Here is a 20283-nt window from a genome sequence, read left to right as displayed (position 1 = left end):
CTCACCACCACCCTTGAAAAAGAAACAAAGATCAGAAGTGATCAACATGGAACCAGGAGCTCCATGTAGAGGAAGAGGTGTCCATGCAGCGGGCACCTTGGGGTGCCCTGTCCTCACATGCATTGCCACGCCCCTCTGCCCTCAGCGCCCCCACATGCATTGCCACGCCCCTCTGCCCTCAGCGCCCCGGGGTTAGTCACAGTAGCTAGTACTTACTGAGCACTGCGCTGTGCCTGGTGCCCTGCAGAGCTCTAGGCACACACAGGGTCTTACTGAAACCTTGGGAGGAGGAAGCTGCATGGGGGTTGGGGGCCTGCAGCCTGTCCAGATACCAGCCTTCCCAACCAGCCAGCTCCCCCGTGCCCACGGAGACCGGCCACCGCCTACCTTCAGTCCGATGACGTTCTGCCCGTTCACCTCGCACACATAGTGGTTGGTGAGGAGCCCGTTGCGGGCCGCAGAGCTCCCTTTGACCACAGAGACCACCTTCCCCTTCTTGATGAAGAAGCCCACGTGGCCCAAGCTGTCCTTGTGCATGGTGACCGTCCGCTGGAATGGTCTGGCAGAGAGGGAGAGTGAGCTGGGCTTGGGGACGTGGCTGGAACTAGGCAGAGGGGCTCTGGGGCTCTGGCTGCTCACCTGTCCCTAATGACCATGACGATCTTCTCCGGCGAGGCCTTCTTCAGCGCCCGGTGGGCCTTTTCCGTGCTCCACCCAGCGCAGTCCCGCCCATCGATCTGCAGGATCTGGTCCCCGAAGCGCAGCCCCACAAGGGAGGCGGGGGTGTTGGCCTGGACCAGCTGCACGAAGAGCCCCTGGGGAAGGTGGCCTAGAGTCAACCGCTGCCGCCCTGAGCCCGGGAGCCTACCCGGCACGGGGCCACGACCCTGCGGGGCAGGTAACACGGTTACCCCATCTTCCTGGGGAGGAAGCAGGGCGGGCCACACAGCTGGGTCAGGATTTGAACCCCGGCCAGAGGCTGCACGGCGACCCCTCCAGTGCACCGCCCCTCCAGAGGCATAGGGTTTCTCAGCTTTCACTGTCTGCGGGCAGTTGCCAGGAAGCCGATCCCTGGGTGGTGGGGTGCACGGGGGTGGGGCATGGCTCCCCAGGGAGCCACGGACCAACGGGAGCCCAGAAGGGGTGGAGGGTCCCTGCCGCAACCTAGCCCAGCCCCGGGGCCTTGGGTCAGGATGCCCCATCTGCCCCCTCCTCACTAGTGCCCTCTCGGGGTGGCGCGCTTTCCCGACAGGGCGCGTGTCCCCAGCCGCCGCGCCTACCTTGTCGATGGCCCGCAGCCGCAGCCCGGTCTTGCCGCGCTCGTCCTTGCACAGGTGGATCTCGCGCACCCCGGGCTTGATCTCCGCGCGCTTCACGCCTAGGTTGTTCCCGGACACCGGTGCCACCACCTGGCCAGGCAAGAGACCGGAGATCGCCTCCTGCAGCCATCAGGGGAACACGGAGTCAGGCAACCCCAGGAGCTGAGGGTCTCAGGGGTCACTGGGCTGGCGGGTAGGAAAGAGCAAAGGAGGACCCAGCAGTCCCTGGGAGCCCAGATCCACCCCAGACCACACACGGCTCCGCAGGGGCTGGGAGGCGCCGTGGCTCCAGGAAGCCACTAGAGGGCATCAAAGCCCATGTCCCTAAAAATGGGCTGAGAAAGGGTGGTGGGGCCCCAGGGAAGGGAGGGGGGCGCGTTTTCCAAGGCAACTTGATATCAGGAAGAGATCCCTTCAAATTCACTTAAAATAGAAAAATAATATGGTAAATAGTGAGCAGTGGCGGATGAAGGAACTCACTATAATTCTCGTTCTTAAAAAAAATGAACCCCAAAATATAAAGATTAACAAATGCTTCCTCATAAAGTGCAGAACAAGGCAAAGATGTCTATTCTCACTCATCTACTGAACAAAGTACTGGAAGAGCTAACCAGTGCAATAAGGCAAGAAAAAAGAGAATAAAAGGCATACAGACCAGAAAGAAGGAATCTAAGTGTTCTTATTCATTGATGACATCACAGTCTACTAGGAAATCCCAAGGAATCTACAAGTAAACTCCTACATCCAACAAATTAGCTCAGCCAGGTCATAAGATACAAGTCAACGTGAAAAAATCAATGCTTCGAGCCACAGGTACAGAGAATTGGGCTTGTTAGTCCCACCTACTGCAGAGGCTGAAGCGGGAGGATTCCGTGAACCCAGGAGTTCTGTGCCTGCCTGGGCTGACAGCAGGACCTAGTCTCAAAATATGTATGTACTTCTGTATATTAACAAGTACAAGTAGAAACTTAAATTAAAAATAAAATATCACTTATAATAATTTGAAATAGGGGAGATATTTAGGCATAAGTCTAACAAAACATGTACCGAAACTGTAACAAAACAACCTAACACTGATAAGTGGTCAAAGAAAACCTAAAAAAATAGAAGAGTGTCCATGGGTTAAAAACTAGTACAGTTGTCAACTTTACCCAAATTGATATACAAATATAATATAATTTCCAACAAAATGTATAGAAATATTTTGTAGATACAGGTGCACTGTATAAAAGCTCAAAGTCCACTGTGCCCAGTGCACTTTGAGCATTTATAACAAGAAGAAAGAGGAGAAAGGAAGGGAAAAGTGCAAGCTGGGTGCAGCAGTACACGCCTGTAATCTCAGCAACTCAGGAGGCTCAGGCAGGAGGACTGCAAGTTTGAGGCCAGCCTGGGCAATTTAGTGAGGCCCTAAGCAACTTCGCAAAGTCCTCAAAAATAAATAAGAAGAAAATAAAATATGTCTATACAAAACCTATACACGAACAGCTTTGTTTGTAATAATCAAAAACTGGAACAACTAAAATGTATTTCAACAGGTTAAACAAACACTGTTACGTTGCATGGCAGAATATTTCAGCAATGAAAAGGAGTAAACTGCTGGGCATGACGGTGTACATCTCTAATCCCAGTGACTCAGGAGGCTGAGGCAGGAGGATCCCAAGTTCAAGGCCAGCCTCAACAATTTAGTGAGGCCCTATGCAAGACCCTGTCTCACAATTAAAAAAATAAAAAGTGGGGGTGTGGCTAGATGGTAAAATACTCCTGGATTCAATCCCTAGTATCAAAAATAAGTAAATAAATAAACACATAGATAGATAAATGATATGAACTACTGAACATATGATGACTGGCATGGACATCAAAGACATATTGAGTAAAAAAAAAAAAGCCAATCTTGCCAGGTGCGGTGGTGCACACCTGTTAATCCCAGAGGCTCAGGAGGGTGAGGCAGGAGGATCACGAGTTCAAAGCCAGCCTCAGCAAAAGTGAGGCAGTAAGCAACTCAGTGAGACCCTGACTCTAAATGAAATACAAAATTGGGCTGGGGATGTGACTCAGTGGTTGAGTGTCCCTGAGTTCAATCCCTGGTACTGAAAAAAAAAAACAAAACAACAACAACAAAAAGCCAGTCTCAGAAAGTCACATTATAGTATGCAATATTTCAAAGTGACAAAATTATACAGATGGAAAAATAAACTAGTGGTTGGGGAGGGTGTGGAGGTGGGAGTGAGCAAGATTCCAAAGCAGCAGCAGGGGCGAGACTCTGGGGCTGAAGTGGTTCATCCTTGACTGTGCTGTGGTTCCTTGTATTTAAACATGTAACAAAATGACACAGACCTGCAGGCATTCATTGCACCAGAGTCAAACTCCTGGTTTTGAGGTAGGGCTATGGTTATGTAAATCGGAACCAGTGAGTGGGGGTGCTGCTCAGTGGTAGGGCACTGGACAGCATGCGTGAGAGCCTGGGTTTGATCCCCTGTACTGCAAAAGAACAAAAAGATCAACAAAACATAACCAGTGAAGAAACTGGGTGAAATATACTTCTCTATACTATATTTGCAACTGCCTGTGAACCTATTATTTATTTTTTACTTAACCACTGAACCATAACCCCAGACCTTTTATTTTATTATTTTTTTTATTTTTACTTTTTTTATTTTGAGGCATAGTCTCACTAAATTGCTTAGGGCCTCACTAAGTGCAAACATTGGCCTCAAACTTTCGATCCTCCTGCTTAGCCCTCCCAACCTGCTGGGATTACAGGCATGTGCCACCTTGCCTGACTTAAACCTACTATTTAAAAATGAAAAGTTTGGGGATGGAATGCAGCTCAGTGGTGGAGCACTTTCCTACCATGTGGGAGCCCCAGGTTCAATGCCTAGCATCACAAAAAATGATAAGTAGGTAAAATAAAAAGTAAAACACAATGCAAGAGCCTTCAATTACAAAAATACATCTTATCCTCTTATATTATTATGACCTAGACTGAATGCATTTATGTCCTAATTACCCAACATGACCTTCTTTGCTTCCTGGTTGTATTTTACAGCATGACTACCAAGAAGGTCATTTAGGAGAAGGACCGTAGGGTGTCACCAGTTTTCCCCAGGGTCCCACATGTCCTCATCCTTAATGATTTCCTCCTGTCAAATCCTCACTCATCCGTGGGTTTGCATATGACTACTGTCACTTCCATCAGCTTCATGAAACCCTACAGCCTTGGCAAGAGGTAAAATTGTTCTCTGCAATCAATTGCATTGGCTTAGGAAGAAGCTAGACAATGGGGTCATTGACAGATGGGTCACAGGATGCCAGAGCTGATTGCAAGGGGTCCTATCAGTGAATGTGTTTTCAGGAGCATTTCTGGTGACAGTTTGGTTTGCTCTCTGAAACCATGAAAAGCAGGAATCAAGTATTGTTGGACTTGGGGAGCACATTGGGGTGTGAGCACCTGCCATTGTTGCTGAGTCACAGGTCGCCCCAGCATTAGATGTCCCAGGCTCCTACTGGCTCTAATGTCTTTTCTTTGCATCCAGCTGGGTCAGACCAGCAGCCTGAAGCCACAGGTCAAGGGGCAGGGAAGACATGAAGCCCCAGAATGCTTCCCATGAAGGCTTAAAATGAAAAGTGCCACTAAGAAACAGAGCCATAAATAAGAACCCAGCCGAGAAAGGAGACTCAAACACAGAGAAAAGGCGAGACCAGGGGGAAGGGGGCTCGGGACGTTCTGAGCCGCAGCTGGACAGGAGACAGACACTCACACAGTCGCCCTCTGGCATCTGGGGCAGGCTCTGCTGGACTTCTCGGCTGGAGAGGGAAAGACCCATGTAGCTCTCCAATTCTGCCAGGTTTGGGTACAAAACTGATGGGAGAGGAGGAAGAAAGGTCACCCAAGAGCATGTGCTCTGTCACCTCTGCCTGGCCATCCATTCTTAGTAAAAAATGGAACCTGGGGATACTTTTATTCCTTGTGCTGAGCCCTGGGACGCTTGCTGCGGATGCGGACTGGCTCAGAGGATGAGCTGTGAGTGGGGAAGGGAGCCTGCCTTTGTCCTGGAGCAGCCTGGGGCACAGGGGCCCTTGTGGACCACTCTGGAATTCGACTCCACTGACTCTGGCACCAGCCAAACACCAGCCAGCTGGGGTCCACAGTCATGGAGGAAGGACTCTGAGCCCAGGACAACCCCCAGAAAACCTGCACAAGGTGGAGGGCAAGATGGAGCTTGAGTTCAAGTTTCTATTACAGAACTGACTCAAAATGCAGGAGCACCTCCAGAGGGCACCATGAACATCTGGTGTCCCCAGGCATCCTCCTGTGGTGGCCCTCACTAAACCAGTCTGCCAGTGTCCCCTCCAAGGGTTCTGGAGAGAGCAAAATGTGCATAAAGCCCTCACATAATAGAAGGCAAGAAGAAATCCTGGGTTCAGAAGTGGCCAGAAATGTGAGGCTGGGTTCTCAAGGTCAAGACTACCCAGAGACCCAGGCAAGCAGGACCTGCCCCGTCCTGGGAGCAGAATCCTCCATGTCCTTTCTGGTGATGAGGACCCACGGGGACCAGTAGTGCCAGCTGGGGGTGTTAGGTGTGAACATTTGTGTCAGGCTCACTCACCTGAGGGTGGGGACACAGCTGTCTCCTGGGCAGGCAGGGCGGCCATCCTGGGCAAGGCTGTGGCCTGGGCCTGGGCAGGGGCAAGGAGTACCGTCAGCTATGGCCAGGACCCTGGGATCCTCAGAACCTGGGGCTCCCTGAGCAGGGGAGTCTGGGAATTGGGTACATATGTGGGCCTGGGATGGGGGTGCCCTGGAGCTCTCCAGGCTCTGTGGCCTGCAGGTGGCTTCTATGCTCTGTTAATTAGTGGGGCCCAGAAAGACCAATACCACAAGTTCTCACTCCCACATTCAATTTCAAAGAAGTAGAGAATAGAAGTGTAGTTCCTAGGGCCCAGGGAAGGGTGTGGGGCAGGGAGAGGGTTGGAGAGAGGATTGTTAAAGGGTGCAGGGGTGCAGCGGGACAGGAGGAATACATTCGAATGTTCTACAGCATAGTCAGGAAACTAGGGTTGAGAGCAATGGATCAAATATTTAAAAATAGCAAGTAGAGAGGGTTGTAAGTGTTCCCAACACAAAGAATGATAAATGTCTGGAGTGATACATGTGCGAGCCGCCCTTATCGGACTGTTACAGTGTAGACGTAGTGAAATGTTACGCTGTGCCCCATAAATAGCTACAGTTACTATGTATTAATTAAAATAAAAAACAGATTTTTTTTTTCAAAAAAGTGGCCTCTGTAGATGGACATCTTTGTGAGAGGAGGTTCTCCTGGGGCCAATGACCCACCAAATGTCACCACCCATTTTTTGCCTATGGCAGCCAGGACACCAAAGCCAACCTCCTGAACAAGTTCTCAGTGGGAAAGGCCCAAATTCTCAAAGTCCTCTGGGACCCCAGGGCAGTGGGATGGAGGGAGGAAGAAGCTGGACACACCAAGGCCACACCCTCTGGGTTTCCTGTGGAGCTGGCCCTGGCACCACAGGGTCCACCTGTAGCAGGAAGTGTGGGGACAGAGCTGGGCCTGAAAGGCATGTTGGTGGCTCCTTGGTCCTTCCCACTCCTGCTGTGGCTCCGCTGGCCCTGGCTCTAGATGCCTTCCCTGCCCAGCCCCTGCAGTGGGACTTGCAGGCCACAGGGACTCCCAGGAGTGCCCAAGGTCCACAGCACCCAGCGCCTTCCAGGAAAGCCTCCCTTAGTTACCCGGGGGTCACCCCCAAGGCCTCAGCCAAGGAACCCAGGCTAATGGGGCCTGGTGGCTTACCTGGATGACTTGGTCCACCTTCAGGTCCTCCAGAGATGGGTACAGGGTGGACATGGCTGCTCCCTGGGACACCCTGCAGAGAGCAGAGAGTGAGGGGCTGAGGATGCATCTCCCATCTTCCTGAGGAGAGGCGCAGACATCAGGCTTCTGCCCCATATGCCACTCAGCACTCCCGGATATGAGAAAATCATCAGGGGGTGTTATTATCCCTGTTTTAGAAATGGGGAGACTGGCTGGGCATAGTGGTACATGCCTGGGGAGGCTGAGGAAAATTGCAAGTTCAAGGCCAGCCTCAGCAATTTAGCAAGACTCAGCAATTTGGAGAGACCTATCTCAAAATTAAAAATTAAAAATATCTGGGCCTGGGGTTGTGGCTCAATGGTAGAGTGCTCGCCTAGTAGGCACAAGGCACTGGGTTCGATCTTCAGCACCACATAAATGTAAAATAAAGATATTCTGTCCACCTAAAACTTAAGAATAAGTATTTAAAAGTATCTGGGGATATAGAGAGGTAAAAGGTCAGGGGATATAAAGTACCCCTGAGTGTAATGCCCAGGAGAAGGGGGAGGGGAGAGAAGAAAGAAATGGGAGGGCTAGGTATTGAGCCAGTCTGACTCCAAAGCTCATGATCTCCACACACATCCAACCATGTTTGGCTTAGAACCCAGGCCCAGGGGACCAGCCAGGATATGCTATGGAGGAAAGGCAGAATCATGAACCACATTCTCCCCTGCCATCTGTCAAAGGTCAGATCACTCAAGATCTAAATCTAACCCAGCAGGCAGATATAAAAGACCTGGTGTATACCAGGTCTAGGTTAGGGGTATGCACAGAACTATCTCACAACTACAAATAGCAAAGGCAGCAGAGCATTCCAAGTCCCTGCATCCCCCACCTTCCACACACCTCTGGATATTTGAGCTCCACTATATACCACTGATTTCCAGACACCCTGGCAACTTCTGATCTTAGCTAAAATGAAGTAAGATCCTTCAAAATTCATTAAAAACATGCACATGGGATCTGGGAGTGTAGTCTAGTAGCATATAACACTTGCTTAGCCTTTGTGAGGCCCTGGGTTCCATCTCCAGAAAAACACACACACACATACACACACACCCCTAACATATACACACAAACAGGCAAAATTCAGTTGGACAGAGCTTGGTCCACAAAGGGAGACTGGGGTGGTGGGCCACTGTGAACACTTGCTAACAGCTTCTGATTGTCCCAGAGGAGACTCAGTGAAGCCCCTAAGCAAGGTGCCCAGAGAAATTCAAAGGAACCTGTCATGAGCCATCCATGGGCTGTGTGTGTGAGCTATGCGCATTTGAGCCCTATGAGGGGACTGGCCTGACGTTGCCGCCTGATTGGGCTGTGCGTATGTGTGCCTTTTCTCTCCCTCTGCCCGTGATCCCACACAGCACCTGAGATGGTGTGGCTTTCCAAGATGTCAAGCAACCTGGGGATCACAAGACATCACCAAGCAAGACTCCACCCTTTGAAACCAAATCCATTGCCTTATTTGGGTGGAATATTCTATGAATGGCTTTTCCTCCATAAATAGGGGGGGTTTCCGGTGTGCCCTCTCTCTCTTGCCTCCCTTGCTCACCTTGCCTTCCTGCACGGGAGCTGACACCTGAGGGCTCAGAGCTGTCCCTGACCCCCAAAAAGGTATTTCTGTGTTTGTGTGTTTTTTAATTGCCAGCCCGGCCAGTGGTGACAGGAGTCACAGCCTTTTGAGAAATGCTTTGTCTCCTTCCTAGATAAAATGCAGGAAGGGAATCTTTATTGGTCTTTCTGGACTCTTCCCCTTGACCCACTCATCCCTGGCTCTGGCACACCTCCACCTCCACCCCAGTTCGTGACCTGCCCCACCCCCTGATCACCCTTAATCCTGCAGAAAGGTGTTCCTGGTAGAAAGGTCATTGTCCCTCTTACCCTGGGCCTGCCCTTAGGGACAGGCTCTGGCCAGCCTCCCACCCTGAACTTTTCAACTGTCCTCAGTCTGTTTTCCCAGGGGGACGGCAGGTTCTCAGGGTCAAGGTATGTCCTATTGCCTACATGTGACAGGTGCATGTGATAAAGGAAGGCCTGATGGTGGCACAGGGGACTGACTGGGCTGTGCCAAGGAAAATGTGACTCTGGCCTGCTCCTAGGGATCAGTTCCTTTGGGCACTTCCCTTAGTGATCCATGGGCACCAAGAACATCCTCACGTATCAATGTTCCTTCCCACAGTGCACATGCTGCCCCACCCCGTCTTCCCTGACCCCCATCCCCCACCCTTCCAGTCTGTATCAAGTCCCCTCCCCCACACGTTGTGTTGTGCAAACTCCTTCATCTCTCCGTCCCTCCCCAGGGCCACAACATCCTCCCCCCTGTCGATGTTCCCAGAGGGCAGCTCAGGTGTTGTGGCCCTGCGTGGTGTCCCTAGGTGGCATGCCACTGCCCTCAGAATGTGACCTTTGTTTCCTAAAATGGCCCACAGGGACTTCCTGATTCCTCCGGAGATTGGAATGGGTGCCCCATGAGCCTGCTGTAAACAGACTGTAGAGTATGTAACGAACCTTGCAGAGTATGTAACATTCAAATTAGTGGCCTAAATGCAAAACTCAAGACCCTGCATTTATAATCTGTATTTCCCACTGCTCCTAAAAACAAACAAACAAAACCAGGAAGCTTCGTTGCTCCTGGACTGCATCTGAGTAGCTATCTATGGTGGAGAAGCAGCAGACTCCAGGGCACCTCAGGCCCCACCACTCTGTATTGTCCCTTACACCCAAGCCACTGTACTAGACAGCATCAAGACCCAGGGGACATCTGTTGGCAACAGTGGCCTCACTCTCCGGCTTCTTTTCTTGCCACGCATCCTCCCAGTTCCTTCATTCAGTCCCAGTTGTGATAGACTAGTTTCAGATATTTGAATGAATGTTATTGTCCCTTGTCTCCAGGCCTTTCTGTGTGTCATTCCTTCTATCTGGAATGACCCATCGGCCTCGTCATCTTGCCTGACTAGATCCTAATAATTTTCAAGTCCAAGATCAAGGGACCCTTTTTGCAGGAAGCCCACCTTGATTTGTGCTCCTGGTAGCTACTGCCCCATGTCCTTACTCCTGTTGGTCATTCACTGCTCCCGTGGTCACCTCTTTTCCTGTCCAATTGCCTCATTAAATTGGGAGTCCCAAGAGGCAGCAACTGGGCCTTTTCACTCATGGCCGAGCTTCTAGCCCCTAGCATGGAGACGAATGCAATAACATTGCCTAAGCTTAGGAACCAACTTCCTCAACAAGACTCCTATAATTGCAAGAAGTAAAATCAAGAATCAATAAATGGGATGGAATCAAACTAAAGAGCTTCTTCACAGCAAGGGGAACAATGTGAAGAGAGAGCCTACCCCCCACCCCACCCGCTCCTGTAGTTCAAGTCTCTTCCCCAGAGGCCAACACTGGGAAGAGTCCCCAGGATTCCCTTGTGATTCTGGTCAAGGCATAAAGCGAGATTAGATATGCAGATTCACAACCCCTCTCTGTCTCTTTTTATAAGAGGTAATTATTAACATTATTCCTCTATTAAGAGTAGTATTTTAGGGGCTGGGGAATACAGCTCAGTGGTAGAGGGATTGGCTAGTGTGCAAGAGGGGCTGGTTCAATCCCCAGCACCACGATAAAATAAAGTAAAATAAAAAAAAGAAGTATTTCAAGTCATCTCATATTAGACAAGGCGCCATAAACATATATTGGAGAAAAGATCTCCTTTCCAACAAATGGTGCTGGGAAAACTGGAAATCCATATGTAGCAAGATGAAATTAGACCCCTATCTCTCACCCTGCACAAAACTCAACTCTAAGTGTCAAGGACTTTGGCATTATACCAGAGACCCTGTGTCTACCAGAAGAAAAACTAGGTCCAGATCTCCATCACGTCCATTTAGGAACAGACTTCCTCAATAAGACTCCTAAAATGCAAGAAGTAAAATAAAGAATCAATAAATGGGATGGAATCAAATTAAAAAGCTTCTTCATAGCAAAGGAAACAATCACGAATGTGAAGAGAAGCCTACAGAATGGGAGAAAATCTTTGCCACCTGCACCCCAGATAGAACATTAATCTCCAGAATATATAAAAAATTCAAAAAACTTAACACTCCCCCAAATAACCAATCAATAAATGGTCAAATGAACAGGCACTTCACAGAAGAAGAAATATAACCAGTCAACAAATATATGAAAAAAATGTTCAACATCTTTAGCAATTAAAGAAATGCAAATTAAAACTACTGAGATTCCATTTCACTGCAGTCAGAATGGCCATTATCCAGAATACAAGTAACAATAAATGTTGGTGAGGATTTAGGGAAAAGGCACACTCATACATTGCTGGTAGGACTGAAAATTGGTGCAGCCACTCTGGAAAGCAGTGTGGAGCTTCCTCAGAAAACTTAGAACGGAACCACCATTTGACCCAGCTATCCTACTCTTTGGTATACACCCAAAGGATTTAAAATCAGCACACTACAGTGATTTAGCCATGTCAATGTTTATAGCAGCTCAATTTCAATTCACAATAGCTAAGCTATGGAACCAAACTAGGTGCTCTTCTGTGGGACACTAACCTTGCACGTGACTGAGTTAACTCCCCTGCTGGGCGATGTGGCCTCAGGCACCCATGCTAGACTGCCCTGCTCTTCTGGGGTTTGAGTGATTGTGTCTTCATGCCCGGGCTGTATCTTCCTACAGTCACATGGGTGGAGCTATGCTCACCTGTTCCTTTGTAATATAACCCCTTGCCCTGTTTAGAATGTTCCATGGAAGTGCCTTGTGTGTGTCCCCTTCTCTTACTGTGCCCTTGAGTGTGGCCTACCTAAATGTCAGTCAATCTGCTGACAGTGGACATCATGAAGATAGACTCAGCCCCCTGAAACCTGATCCCTTGCCTCATTTGAATAGCTTCTCCTCAATAAAAGGGGTCAGCATGCTCTCTCTCTCTCTCTCTCTCTCTCTCTCTCTCTTCCTGTGGACCCTTAAGGTCAGAGGAGCCATCACAGCGACCCCAAAGAAAAAGGTATTTGTGTCTCTTGTGTGGTTATTTTACACAGCCCAGTTAGCCCAGTTTCCCTGGAGTGACCCCCTGAGCGTTTTAAACTCGAACACTCTTCAAGAGATAAATGGATAGAGAAAATGTGGTATGTATACACAGTAATACTCAGCCATAAAGAAGAATGAAATTATGGCATTTCCTAGTAAATGAATGGAACTGGAAACTATCATGCTAAGTGAAATACGCCAATCCCAAAAAGGCAAAGGCTGAATGTTTTCTCTGATATGCTGCTACTAACGCACAATAAGGGGGTGGGGAGGGAAGAACAGAAGTTCATTAGACAAAGGGGAATGAAAGGAAGGGAGGGGTGGGAATAGGAAAGACAGTGGAATGCATCTGACATGACTTTTCTATCTTCATATATGAACACGCCACCAGTGAAACTCCACATGTGTACAACCACAAGAATGGGAAGTTATACTCTATATGTGTATAATATGTCAAAATACACCGTACTGTCATGTATATCAAAAAGAACAAATTAAAAAAATAACTTGTGAAAAATAATAATATTGCCAAGGGCGATGCTTTGTGCCTGGGCTTTCACTTTCCTCCTTGTAAAGCTCAGCTCTGTTATCCTGAGGACACCCACCTCCCTAGGATGAACCAAACCGTCATGTAACAAAACAAAACAAAACAAAATCTGTTTATAATCTGTTCCATATACAAATATAAAGACAATATCCCTGGTTTTAGCATGCACTGTATTATCCCAAAATGCATATATACTAGGTTAACTTAGGGAAGTTATACTTTGTTTTCTTCACCATTTTGGAAAATCACTGTGAACCCTGCTCACCACAGGTGTCAACACAACAACCTGCCCAAGCCTTCCTGAAGTTGTAGCTGTCACCGTGACTCCACGCTCCTATATACTAAGCCTTTGACTCAAGTTGTCAAATATAAACTGTTGCAAAGTTCAGTTGAATATTGCCTCCTATTAAATCTGAACTTGTAAGATGGGTACAAGCATGATCAATGTAATCTGTCTGACTTTACAATCGTTTATTATAGATCACTGCCACTTCCCTTACTCCTCCCATATAGATATTGATTTTTTTCTTTTTCACCAAGAGGGAACCATCGCCTAGCATGAAGCCTCAGGATGAACTTGCCCCTTCCCTCGCCTCAGTTTCCCGCTCTGGGTAATGGGAGCAACCAGCACAAACTCCGTGGACCGAGGCACCGCGGAGACCTGAGGCGCACCCTCCACCCCCCCACCCCCCGGCCCCAGCCAGCCCCAGCCAGCCCATCCCTCACACCTCCTGGCTGACCCGCTCTGCCTAGCCGCTCCCGACCCGCCTCTCCCGCCTGCATTGCCTACGGCGCCTGCGCAGACCCCCCCCCCATTTCGGCAGTGTCTAGGGCGCATGTGTCGCGCCCACCTAAGCCCGAGCGGCTGAGCGCAGCTCCCAGAATGCCCCACGGCTGTGGAACGAAAAATGGTGGCCTCCTCGCCGCGTAGGAGGCCGGCTGGGTGGGTTACTAGAGTCATAGTACAGGCGCCCGTGATTAGCGGCATCCGCAAAGAGGGAGCGGGTAAAGCGGCAGAGCAAGCGAGGCGAAGGCTCGGTCGCGTTCTGCGTCCTCTCTACGGACCGGAGGCCGCGCGTGTCGAATGGGTCTTAGTGGCGAGGCCCCTGCGCTCCCACGCCCTGGGCTCCAAGCGACACGCGTGGGCTCCGGAGGAGAGGGGTGAGGCCGAGCCACCGCTGCCTGCCTTGGGAGATCCTGCGCCCCGCGGCTTGTTGCTGGTGTGAACAGGAAGTCTCCGCGCTCCCCTTGGCTTCCAAGGCCCTTGAAGACCAGAGCGTTTCTGCACGGCGGGACGTCACGCTGCGCCTCTTGACCGTGTGCCCCCACCTCACGCGGATGCTCCCCAGGCACCACAGGGATGGAAGGAGACTTGGGCTTCCCACGGTGAAATCAGACCCACTGCCTTTGACAAGGGACTCCGGAAGTTGGGTCTGTGGGGTTAAAAAAAAAAAAAAGGCTAGGAAAGCCACCTGAAGGCAGAAGACCCTAGAAAGTTCTAGGCAATGAGAGTGTAGTGTGCAGTGCAGTACGGGGGATAGCAAGGCCCAGGCCTGAGAGTCCAGCTGCCCTCTGGATAGTTACTACCTCTTGATTCTCCTCCTGAAGTTTCCCCCAGCTGTGCTGTCCCTCCAATGCAGCCCCACCAAGTCCATCCATGGGCTGAACCAAAAATCAGTTTTCTTCCGATCCTGCCTTTCCCTCCTTTTGAAACCATACCCACCTCTTTATCAGGATGAATCTCAAACTAGAGCCTGGCATAAAATTTCCCTAACCCTAACCCTGATAATGTCCCATATCACCTCTGCACCCATTCGCCGTGCATTTTAATTCATCCCAAATTATTTGCTGGTTCTAAAACAACCTGAGAGCTGTACCACAGTGCCATTATAGGTCTGTGCCCTCTCTCTTGAATGACATTCACAACTTCCTCCTCATTCATCTGATGGTGTAATTCTAAGCCCTCCACCGAGAGAAGGGCCAACCTCCTTTCTCTAGACCACAGAATCTCATATATATCACCTATGACTTGCTCATTCCCTAAGTGTTTATTAAACATCTACTATGAGCAAGACCTTTTGCATTTCCTGGGTTGCAATTCCACTGTGCTGTATTTATTTGCTTATCCTCAGCAGTGCTGAGCATAGTGCCTGGTATATAACAGCCATCCAATTACTTCTTCCAAAGGAGTTGAAAAGCAGAGACAGAAGAGAAGGTCTGAAAACCTAGATGTGCAGTCTACTCATTCCCACAGCTTAGAGAAGGAAAAGAAAACAGCCCTGATAGGTAGCCTAAAGGTGGTGGCTGGTACAATCTCAGTGGAAGAGTTGACTCAGTTCTTAATGGTTTCCTGCAAATAATTGGTTCCCCAGAAAGAAACAACCCCTCTAACTCGCGTCTCTCTGAGGAATTTTCCTCTCCCTGAGTGCTTTTCAGATTCCCATCCCTGAGCTTCTGCACTTAATGTTATAAGCAATAACACCCACAGCAATCTAGCAATCAGGTCCTGGGAGATCAGCAGGGCTGAAAGGGGTCTTCAGCCCCCATATTTGAATAGAGTGAGAACACTTTGTTCCAAAGAGCTGAGGCTCAGGGACTCCCACGTGTTCCTGTGGACAACTCATCCTTTAGAAGACAGTGTGCAGGAGGGAAGCGTGGGTTAGGTGGTGGAGGAATAGCTTTGAAGGCCAAATTAGCCCAGGGATCTGGTGAGTCGGAAAGGAAGAGGCTGTTGCTAGGCCACAGTCCTATACCCCAACCCCCTCCTCTCAGGGCTGTACTACCTGCTGGGGAAAAACTGTGGACTTCAAGAAACACAGATATTCCCAAATGGGAACGCCCAAGGGAGTCAGGGCAGGAGCCAGGACTTGGAGGGAGGCTGGGCTCAGACTACCTGCCTCTGGCTTGTGAGAGCAGAGCATGGCTAAGACCCTTTGGGGTGTCATTTCTTTCATAATATGGGTAATAGTACCCAATTACCCATATCTAATCCCCAGAGTTGTCTGGGGATTTTTTTTTTTTTTAAGAGAGATTTGGAAAACATTTAGCTTGGTAACTATCACATAATAGGCAATCAATAATAATAGTAGTTCATTCATCCAACACATTTACTGAGTGCCTACTAAGTCCAAGTACTGTTCTAGCTGCCAGCAGTGTGGCAGTGAACAGAAGAATTGGTTCTTGAGGAAGTTGCTTTGTAGTGAGGAGCTAGATTAAAAAGCCCCATGACTCGGTGGGCTCTCAGGTGGTGGGAACCGCTAGGGAGAAGGTGAAGCAAGTCGGAGAGTGGAGAATCAGGAGATCAGAGGAGCCTGCCTGCAGGATGGGGGGCATGTGAGGAAAGGCCTAAAGGGGTGGGTGGGGAGGAGCATTCCAGGATGAGGGCACAGCTGTTGCGTAGGCCCTGGGGAGGGGGTGCCTGCTGTGCTCAGGGACATCTGACCACGAGACTGCAGTCAGCTGTGCAGAGGGGAAGCAGCAGAGGTGTTCCTACCTTAGGCACAGTATGTCAAGTAGCCAGGACAGCCAACAACCCACGGTGGGCCCACTCCGAGCCCCTTCCTGAGACCCTGCCATAGAGGACATGGGCAGACTCCTCGTTTCTGTTCTCATTCTGTTGTCACAGCTGGGCTACTTCCAGCCTGCAGATGAGGACACTGGTTCCTAAGTGGTCAAGCCACTGGCTGTTTCCCAGCAGGTTTTCCTTGCTGTGGCAGGAAGTGGTTTGTAGAAACAGCTCCAGGAAAAGAAGAAACAAGCAGAGACCTGGGCCCTGTTCTTTGTGGACACCACCTCTACCTTCAGCTGGGCCTTTGCTGCCAAGGGCTCCCGTGAGGACCCAGGTGTGGGTTCCACTCCTGGCGCCCTCCTGGTGAGGGGCAGAGTGAGTGCCAAGGTTCAGCTTTCATGCAGAGGGCCCCCAGGGCTGGGGTTGGGAAACAGACCAGAAGAAGTCAGAGGCAGCGCAGAACACCAGCCCCCGAACCTGGCCGGCTGCTAGAGTCCGAAGAGGAAATCCCTATTCATGGGTCACTCTCAGAGTGAGGCAGGGTGGACGAAAACTGCCTGGAAGTCCCAGAAAGGAAGGGACAGAGAGGCGGCAAGGAGATAGTGTGAGAGCAGGGCTCACTCATTCCTCTCCCAGTCAGCACAGCCCCGCTCTTACCTGCAGACAGGTGCTGCTGCGTGTCCTCCAGCCACTGCTCAAAGTCTGTCTCACTCCCTGGAATGCAGTGGCCCTTGTCCCAGCTGGGTTCCTGCTCTAGGAAGGGTAGTGCCCGCCCCTTGGGCAACTGACTCACCTTGGGCTGGGCTAGGCCCAGTTGTGGTTGGGTAAACAAGGCAGGTGGCCTCCTCTGGATTTGGAGGTGGGTTAGTGCACACAGCTGACTTGTGTCAACACAGAGCTGTTGACTGGGGCGTGAGCTTTCTGCTCTTTTCCTGGGGAAGTCTGTGTTTGGGTTGGAGACCTCCTGCTGGTGGTGGCAATGGCAAAAGACTGGAGAGCAGTTTGATGGGTCCCCTGGGTCTTAAAAAGTGCCCATTCCTTGTGGTCCAGCATTTCTTCTAGAAATCTGTTACTGTGAGGTCTCAGGGCCCATCTCCATGTTTTTTTGCTTTTTTTTTTGGCGGGGGGGGGGTACCCAGGATTGAATCCAGGGGCATTCGACCACTGAGCCACATCCCCAGCCCTATTCTGTATTTTATTTAGAGACAGGGACTCACTGAGTTGCTTAGCACCTCGCCATTGCTGAGGCTGGCTTTGAACTCGCGATCCTCCTGCCTCAGCCTCCTGAGCTGCTGGGATTGCAGATGCGTGCCACCATTTAAAAAAACAAACAAAAAAACCCGGAAAGTCTAGAAATCCCAAATGCCAGTCACTGTGGTCTGGTTAAATAAACCATCCAACTATTAAAGTCACTTAAGGAAGGAGCTATTAGGAAATGCTCCTGACACAGTAAGATAAGGAAAAAGCCTTATTGTGGTTTTGCTCTTACATTTTGTTTTTGTAAGTGACAGTCTAGACAGACACGAACTCAATGCTGGCTGACTGGATGTGGAGTGGGGGAGCAGCTTTGCTTTTTTTTTCCTGGTGCTGGGGATGGAACCCAGGGTCTCTCACACACTGGGTTGCATTTTTTGAGCAAGGTGAGCTTTTCAGTTTGTGCTTTTGTGTGTCCTCCATAGTGGTAATGTGGTTTGGTGATTTTTATGTTATTCTTTGTCTGAATGCTCACATGTTGTAAGGGAGGACTCCAAACTAAGTTTTTAACTGTTTTAAAAAGGAATTTCAACTGATTGTCTCCTGGAAGGGGAGCTAAGGAGCTGTGGGGGAGGGTGTGAGGGGATTTTTTGTTAAGCATCTTTTTTTGGTGCCTTTTAAATTTTGAAAAATGTAAGTGTGTTATCTCAAAAAACACTCAAATACAAAAGTCAGAATGCCGCAGTCTGGCTGGGCACAAATCACGAGCCACTGAAGCAGGAACAAACTTTATTTCTGAACTCCACCAGCACACTCCACACAACTCTCCCGAACGCCACACGGCTCCTCTAGGAACCAACAACTGGAAATCCCCCCCTCCCGCACTTCCCCAACCAATTGGAACTCTCCGGGGATCCCCACGAGAACTCCAAAGTAGTGCGAGAACTCCAAAGTAGCAGGCCGAGGCGGACAGTAAAGGTCTAATATACAACCTAATCAATCCAGCATCATCTTAATGGCTTACCTCCCAACCAATACTATTGGCAAAATGCCAGGGGCCATTTCGACTTGGCTGTGGCTCTCAGCATCAGGTTAAACAGAAAAGGAGGAGGAATTTAGATTCTGGTGGGTTTGGTTAGGTAAGGGTGCCTGTCGCACCTGGTGCCTAGGGAAGGAGGGGGACCTGGGTGTTGGGCATTCCCGTGAGGAATGGTACAGGGCGCCCACTCGGGGCGGGGTGAGTATCGAGGCTGCTTGCCAGGCCATGCAGGCCCACGTCACAGTCCCTGTGACGCACCTGGGCAGAACTGCATCAGCCTTGGGCAGCAGATCTTGAGTCTTGACTCCAGGGAGGAGACACTGTGACTTCCCGTGGAGCGCCTTCAGCCAGGAGTGCCACAGAGGGCACAGTGACGTCCCCATCCAGGTGGCATCTCTCACCTCTACCTCCAGGTCAGACAGTCCTGCTCTCTTCTTGGAGAATTCTCCTCTTGTATTGTTCACATTTACCCAAGGCTACCAGGTAGACCCTGGGTTCTTGAGGGTGGTGGTGGTGGGGGGTCGCTCTATATACAATGACTACTCCCTTCAAAATAAAAATGGGAACCTGGGCTCTGACGGGTATCTTTCTGCTTTGTTGTCTGTTTGCATCAACACTCTCCGTAAATCCAAAGCATGGTGGCCAACACGCGCAGACTCGCAGAAACTCCCTGACAGCGGCCAGGACAGACCTGAAGACCCAGCCACCATTCCCCTCCTGAAGAAGTCATCACCTGCAGTTGGCCCTGAGCTGCTCATGGTGGCAGGGGCTTGTCTCTCGGTTTCTTATCCCAAGGGCCTGGCACTGTGCCCAGCACATGGTACACTCTCAACAGTTACTGAATGAATAAATGTTCTTCCTCGAAAAGACAATTACAGGTCTGAACTTCATGACTCGGTCTTACTTAAAGAAGAATTTGGGTCAGGGCATCAGATGTCAGTCCAGATCTGTGACGTTGCACAGTTACGAAACCTCTCTGAGCTACGTTTTCCATGTCTACTTGCTTACAGGATAAAATGAATATTTTGTCCTTGGGATAAAATGAATGAGTCATGAGGAATGCCTAGGACAAGCTGGCATTTAGGACATCTCAGTTTCCTACTCCCTTACGGCTGCAAACACCAGTCTTCTGGTTCCAGGGAAAATGAAGATGTTCTTACCAGGGGAGGGGAGGTTGGTTGGTGGGCAGAGAGGAAACCACTGCTCACTCCAGCTCTCACAGATCTGGAAGGTGTAGTACAGCGCGGACTTATGTCACTACACTTCATCGGCCCTGCTGAATCAGGAGGAACACCATCTCTCCAGCTCCTGCAGGCTAGGTGCTCTGCTGGGCACAGGGCATAAACTGAGTCAGGAATCAGAGAGTACAGCACTTTGCCCAAGGCCACACAGCCAAGAGTGGCAAAGTCAAGCCTTGGCTGAGAACTGAACCAAGGTGCCTGGGCTCCCCCAACCCCCTGTGGCATCTGAGTCATAGATTTCCTTTTAGGAAGGCCACCAAGAGGTCCTAGTGAAGTCCGAATTAGACAGGCAGTCAGTATAGATAGGTAAATTGAGTCAGGTAGGATCTAGGGGCCAATTTTGAGTGAGTCTGAGAAGTTGGAGACTGTCCCTTGAGGGATCTTATCAAGAACCTGCCCCTGCTCCAACCTGTTGCCAAAGTAACCTGTCCCAGGAATTGTCCCTCCCTACAGGGAGCTAAAAGGTTGTTAATGTGTCCTTGGCTGCTCCATCCTGCCCTTCCCCCTTCAGCCCACCTGTGTCCCACCTTTTGGCCA

The 20283-nt window shown here is 50.0% G+C and overlaps 1 protein-coding gene across 9 annotated transcripts in view; it reads right to left on the bottom strand.

The window, feature by feature from the left end:
• Sdcbp2 (syndecan binding protein 2) overlaps window positions 1-20283 on the bottom strand; it is a 28605-nt gene that overhangs the window by 2198 nt on the left and 6124 nt on the right. For 2 of the 9 annotated variants that reach the window (XR_006849583.2, XM_058575485.1), the window contains exons 1-8: window positions 16930-17067; window positions 13616-14197; window positions 7133-7205; window positions 5930-5999; window positions 5081-5181; window positions 1281-1439; window positions 640-815; window positions 388-559 (exon numbers count right to left, since the gene is read on the bottom strand). Coding sequence is in view for 8 of the 9 variants with exons in the window: in XM_058575485.1 (XP_058431468.1) it covers window positions 388-559; window positions 640-815; window positions 1281-1439; window positions 5081-5181; window positions 5930-5999; window positions 7133-7205; window positions 13616-13752 (888 nt within the window). In the remaining variant the exon portion in view is untranslated. Of the gene's footprint in view, window positions 1-387; window positions 560-639; window positions 816-1280; window positions 1440-5080; window positions 5182-5929; window positions 6000-7132; window positions 7206-13615; window positions 14198-16929; window positions 17189-20283 lie in introns of those variants that run through there. The other 7 variants (XM_058575486.1, XM_046433795.2, XM_046433791.2 and 4 more) reach the window with 7 other exon arrangements.

This window comes from Marmota monax, unplaced genomic scaffold (genome assembly GCF_021218885.2).
Source record: "Marmota monax isolate L192 unplaced genomic scaffold, Marmota_monax_Labrador192_F-V1.1 WCK01_AAM20220418_F8-fsc00014, whole genome shotgun sequence".
NCBI lineage: Eukaryota > Metazoa > Chordata > Mammalia > Rodentia > Sciuridae > Marmota > Marmota monax.
The sequence above is the reverse complement of the archived record's forward strand: the minus strand, read 5'-3'. Positions and strand labels throughout refer to the sequence as shown.